Genomic DNA, 4,816 nt, shown 5'->3' with positions numbered 1-4,816 from the left:
TTATCACGGCACACAGATCACCTGAGAGTATCAGGCTCTTTATGATCATCAATAGTATGCCTACATTCTTTTAAAATCAACAGCATCCAATCCTTTAATCAGTAAACTGTTAACGAACTCCACTCCTTCCTGCAGGTGCAGTCACTTTACCCTGATTACCTCCGGTGCTTTCACTTCACTCTGTGCTATGCACATCAGAGGGATCGCCGTCAGCTGTGTTTTTTAGCTCCCAATATTTAAGACAGGGAAGAGGCCCTAAGCCACAAGGACAGTTGTGTCTTGGGTTAGTGTAGGTGAAATGTTGGCCAGTATTGCAAGTGTATTTCGAGTGACTGCCTGGAAGAATGCAAGTACTCAGTTTTTATTTTATTGTGACCTGAGTTAAAATCTTTGTTTTTTGTTCTTGTTTTTATTTAAACATTAAAGCTTTAGTGCTAAAATATTATTTGCACTGGATAAGAACTTTTAATTTGTTTCAGATGATGGCTTGAGACTACTGGAAACTGACAGTCTGCTTAAAGACTGTTCAGTGCATGGCTTAACTACAAACCTGGTTCTACAAAGGAGACATTCTTTTGGCTTGTTGGGGAAAGAACCACTAGTGTTTTAGTTTGAGTGATTAATGGGAACAGCGCTTGAGGAAAAAATGTCTTGGAAGCATCATCTCTGTGGCTGTCTCCATATGACATGCATTGCTTTTAAAGACTAAGTGCTTAAATTTGTTTCAACAGGGTGCTGCACTAATTATGTCAGCACGCACATTCACTGATTTCACAACTCGGGCTACCTTTGAAATAAAGGTAAGATTGACAGTGAGGTCTTGAACACAGACTGGCACTTGGCACTTTGACTCATGGGTATTTGCTTCTCCAGAAATGTGACCTCTTCCTGCTGGATGAGGGCCCTGCCACTCAGGTGGTTTTGACTCGTGATGAGGGTCTGCAGTACTACCGCACAATGCAGGTCATGAGACGTATGGAGCTGAAGGCAGATCAGCTGTACAAGCAGAAGCTGATTAGAGGATTCTGTCACTTGTATGATGGCCAGGTTGGGTTTTTTTCTTCATCTACAATGAAACTCATGGCTGGTATACATTGAATACCTGCTAAAGATCTGAAACTGGCTTTGAACTGCAATCTGATTGCAGTAACACAGTACTATTACTGTAAAATACTTTTTGGCTACTCTTCAGAATCTCCCTTTAGGTCCAGACATGTGAAGTTGTTTTCTCATAATAGGAAGCCTGTGCTGTTGGTCTTGAAGCCTCAATTAACTTGTCAGACCACCTGATCACAGCATATCGTGTCCATGGCTACACTTACACCCGGGGAGGGACTGTCAAGGAGATCATGGCTGAGCTCACTGGTGAGTTGTTGAAGACTAAAGATCAGTAAACATGGGACTCCTTTTGGCGACTCCACTGTGAACGTGGCAGTTGTAAGTGTTCAGTTCTTGCCAGAGTAACTTGACAGGTTTTTAATATTTCCCAAAAGTCAAGCTATTGAGGTTCAGAAACTTAAAGATTATCCTAAAGAGCCCAGTACATGGAGTACTACAGTTACAAGATGACAATAGAAAAGTCTCCCTAATTGGATGAAGGTGGCACAATTGTGGCTTGCCCTTGGTGGTTTACTCCCTGAGATTAAGGCTCTAAGAAGTTTTTGGCATCACTGAATAAGGAACAAATGGCAATAAGTACTCTGAGATGGAAATACTTTCGTTATGTCAACTAATGTTTTCCATGCACAGGCAGAAGAGGTGGAATTGCAAAGGGCAAGGGTGGCTCTATGCACATGTACTGCAAAACCTTCTATGGTGGAAATGGAATTATTGGTGCTCAGGTAAATGTCATCTACGTGTCTTGTTACTGGTCTTTTTGCCTTCTATGGTTTAAGTATGTCAGATGTCATTGGTTTGGAACTGGCACTTGTTGTACATTTAGACTTTAACACTAATGTCCACACAATGTGGGATTTCTCTAGGTTCCTTTGGGTGCTGGTGTTGCACTTGCTTGCAATTACCTGGGCAACAATGAGCTGTGTGTCTGTCTCTATGGTGATGGTGCTGCCAACCAGGTACGTAGTGTTGAAGAGCAACGCTTGGCTCTGCACGGCCAGTATCTGTCAAATATGTGCTAAATGCACAACATGACTAAACTCTAGGAAGTCTTGAAGCTGTAACTTCACAACTTTGCAGGACAACCTTTAAAAAGCCTTGTGTATATTCAACAGGGCCAGATCTTTGAAACGTACAACATGGCTGCTCTCTGGAAGCTGCCTGTTATCTTTGTCTGTGAGAACAACCGCTATGCCATGGGCACCTCAGTGGAGCGAGCTGCAGCCAGCACAGATTACTACAAGAGAGGAGAGTTCATTCCTGGTCTGAGGGTAGGGGGTCTGGCATGCTTCAGCACATCTCTCATTACTTGTAGAATAGTGCAGCTCAAAATGACAGTTGCTCTCATTTTGCAAAGTCTTGCATTCATTATTCAAAATGCCAATTATTCAATCTGGGTTTGTTTAGTTACAAATGCATGCCTGAACTCTGTTTCAAACACAATGCACACTAGCTGGAAGTGAGAGAAATGCTGTTTGGAGAAATCGCAGCCTCAAATGGTCAGGTAAATGGCCTGTATTTGTATAGTGCTTTACTAGTCCCTAAGGACTCCAAAGCACTTAACACATTCAGTCATCCACCCATTCTCACATACTGGTCTATTGTTGAATTCTGACGTTCACTATCGGACTGCAATACAGACAAGTATACCAATTCTGACTCATTGTAGGTTTGACTAATTTAAAATGTGTCTGGTGCAACCATGGACTTGCATATGGACCCTGTCAGTTTTTTGTAAGATGAGATTAAAACTCAGTAACTGTGCACAGGTGGATGGAATGGATGTTCTCTGTGTCCGGGAAGCAACCAGATTTGCTGCTGATCACTGTCGCTCTGGGAAGGTGTGTTTAAAATGCTTAATTGTCATGTGCAGGATATGAAACTTGTCTCGCTGAAATTCTTTGTCCTTTGCTCAGGGTCCTATTCTCATGGAACTCCAGACATACCGCTATCATGGACACAGCATGAGCGATCCTGGACTTAGGTAAACGTCTACTTGAGCCAGCTTAAGTTGCAGCAACTTAAGTTCTTGTTTAATCTTACAAATGTCCTTTGCCGTTCCTGTGGCTCTGATCTCTGCTCCTTGGTCTCATGTATGCCCTCTGTAGTGGCTAGTTCTGCCTACAGAATTTCAGTATCTTCTGCTAGATTTCTCCATTTGACAGACTTGATGCTTGAAAATAACTTTTAAGTCTATCAGTTTCTAATCTGCATAGAAATGGCTTATTGAAAATTTCAAGGCACTAATTTTTCACTTTGAGCATCTAAATCACTTTTAAATGCTCAAAGAACATTTTTTGGCAACCCTTGTGCATCCCTACAACTGCTGCACCATCTCCCCTCTCTAGCTACCGCACACGTGAGGAGATCCGGGAAGTGCGCAGTAAGAGTGACCCCATCGCCATGCTAAAGGACCACATGCTCAGCCACAACATGGCTAGTGTGGAGGAACTCCAGGTAGGAGATGCAGAAATCAAACTTATGAGCAACACTTCTGACAGTTTAGAACTTTTCTTTGCAGCGAGTAATGGAAGTCTGACTAGCTAAGCATACTAACATTTGTGATCTCACTTGAACTAGTATTAATGGCATGCTTTACATGTGAGGATAATGAAAGGGCTGCAACTCCATTTAAAATGAGATCCTCCAGGTTTCATCACATGTCTTGCAGAATTGCCTCATATACTGGAAGATGCCTTGTTTAACTGTCTTTTCTGTAGGGAATTGATGTGGAAGTGAGGAAGGAGATTGAGGATGCAGCTCAGTTTGCCACCACAGACCCAGAGCCCCCACTGGAAGAACTGTGCAACCACATCTTCTACAATGAGCTGCCTTTTGAGGTGCGCGGAACAAATCTGTGGACCAAGCTGAAGTCTCTTAGCTAAAGCTTTTGACAACCGCCTGTCATTAATGCACACCATGTATGTTAAACTTGAGCCTCACACCAGAGCGAAGACAAGATCAGATTCACTTTACTACCTCAAGTCTTGAAATTGCTACAGTGAAGTGTTAATGTTATCAGTGTAAGACTTATACCTACATTTATGCTCTTCACCATATTTACCTTGGCCAGAAATGTTTAGTGATTGGCTTCTGGTAGATTTCATCTTTTTACTTGAGCCACATTCCTTAAATCTCTGGCTCTGACTAGATTATTTGCTGTGTAATCTAGTAATTTTTGAGGTGCTGTAAATGTTTAGTGTCAAAGGATGTATGGCCTTAACATGGCTTAGTGCTCCATATGCTTAAAGAAGTCAAATTGAAAAAGTGCTTGTCTTCACATGGTAACTTTTCTTGACACAACTGTCTAAGGTTTAATCTGACTCAAGTTGAGCGGATGTGTTTGCATAGTACTAAAATCCTGAGGCCCTTTAAGAGTGGATTCATTTCAGGCTTGACTTGAACTAGAAATGTGAACCCTAACATTGGGTGACAAGTTTGTGCATCTGAAGACTTAACATGCTTCTGTCACTGATGGATTTAGACTTCAGGCCAACTCTAACAAACTTTAGGCTTCAATGTCTTAAGATTATGGTTGCAGCTCTGACAAAGAACAATGGTCTATGAATGTCTAGTCTCAATACCTACAAAACTAAGAGGAAAATGGCTTTAAACTATTGCATGAGCAAATATTACCAGAATGGTCTATGTAGCCTTCTCTAAGGGACACTCAAGAAATACCCTACTTGATCCCTTTCCA

The 4,816-nt window shown here is 41.9% G+C and overlaps 1 protein-coding gene across 2 annotated transcripts; it reads left to right on the top strand.

Moving 5' to 3' along the window:
- Positions 1-254: 254 nt before the first annotated feature.
- LOC102207485 (pyruvate dehydrogenase E1 component subunit alpha, mitochondrial-like) lies at positions 255-4,746 on the top strand. Of its 2 annotated transcripts, none has more exons than XM_013909482.1 (11): positions 255-346; positions 732-800; positions 874-1,047; positions 1,239-1,365; positions 1,750-1,841; positions 1,983-2,075; positions 2,232-2,387; positions 2,886-2,957; positions 3,033-3,100; positions 3,465-3,573; positions 3,837-4,746. In XM_013909482.1, exons 1-11 carry the CDS (start codon positions 299-301, stop codon positions 3,999-4,001), a joined length of 1,173 nt encoding a protein of 390 aa, XP_013764936.1. In that variant the 5' UTR covers positions 255-298; the 3' UTR covers positions 4,002-4,746. The 2 variants fall into 2 exon arrangements, with proteins under 2 accessions (XP_013764936.1, XP_005727980.1); XM_005727923.1 differs by having other exon boundaries at positions 283-350.
- Positions 4,747-4,816: the final 70 nt, after the last annotated feature.

Source organism: Pundamilia nyererei, unplaced genomic scaffold (assembly GCF_000239375.1).
Source record: "Pundamilia nyererei isolate P.nyererei 1_Seehausen unplaced genomic scaffold, PunNye1.0 scaffold00026, whole genome shotgun sequence".
NCBI classification, from domain to species: Eukaryota; Metazoa; Chordata; class Actinopteri; order Cichliformes; family Cichlidae; genus Pundamilia; species Pundamilia nyererei.
Note: the sequence above shows the minus strand (reverse complement) of the source record. Positions and strands in the feature narration are given on the sequence as shown.

Bases quoted from the DNA above. Each gene is read 5' to 3' on its own strand.
- LOC102207485 (XM_013909482.1), top strand. From the start codon at position 299: ATGTTGGCCAGTATTGCAAGTGTATTTCGAGTGACTGCCTGGAAGAAT. The intron at 801-873 runs GTAAGATTGACA...TTGCTTCTCCAG, and splicing joins GGGCTACCTTTGAAATAAAG to AAATGTGACCTCTTCCTGCT. The intron at 3,101-3,464 runs GTAAACGTCTAC...TCCCCTCTCTAG, and splicing joins ATGAGCGATCCTGGACTTAG to CTACCGCACACGTGAGGAGA.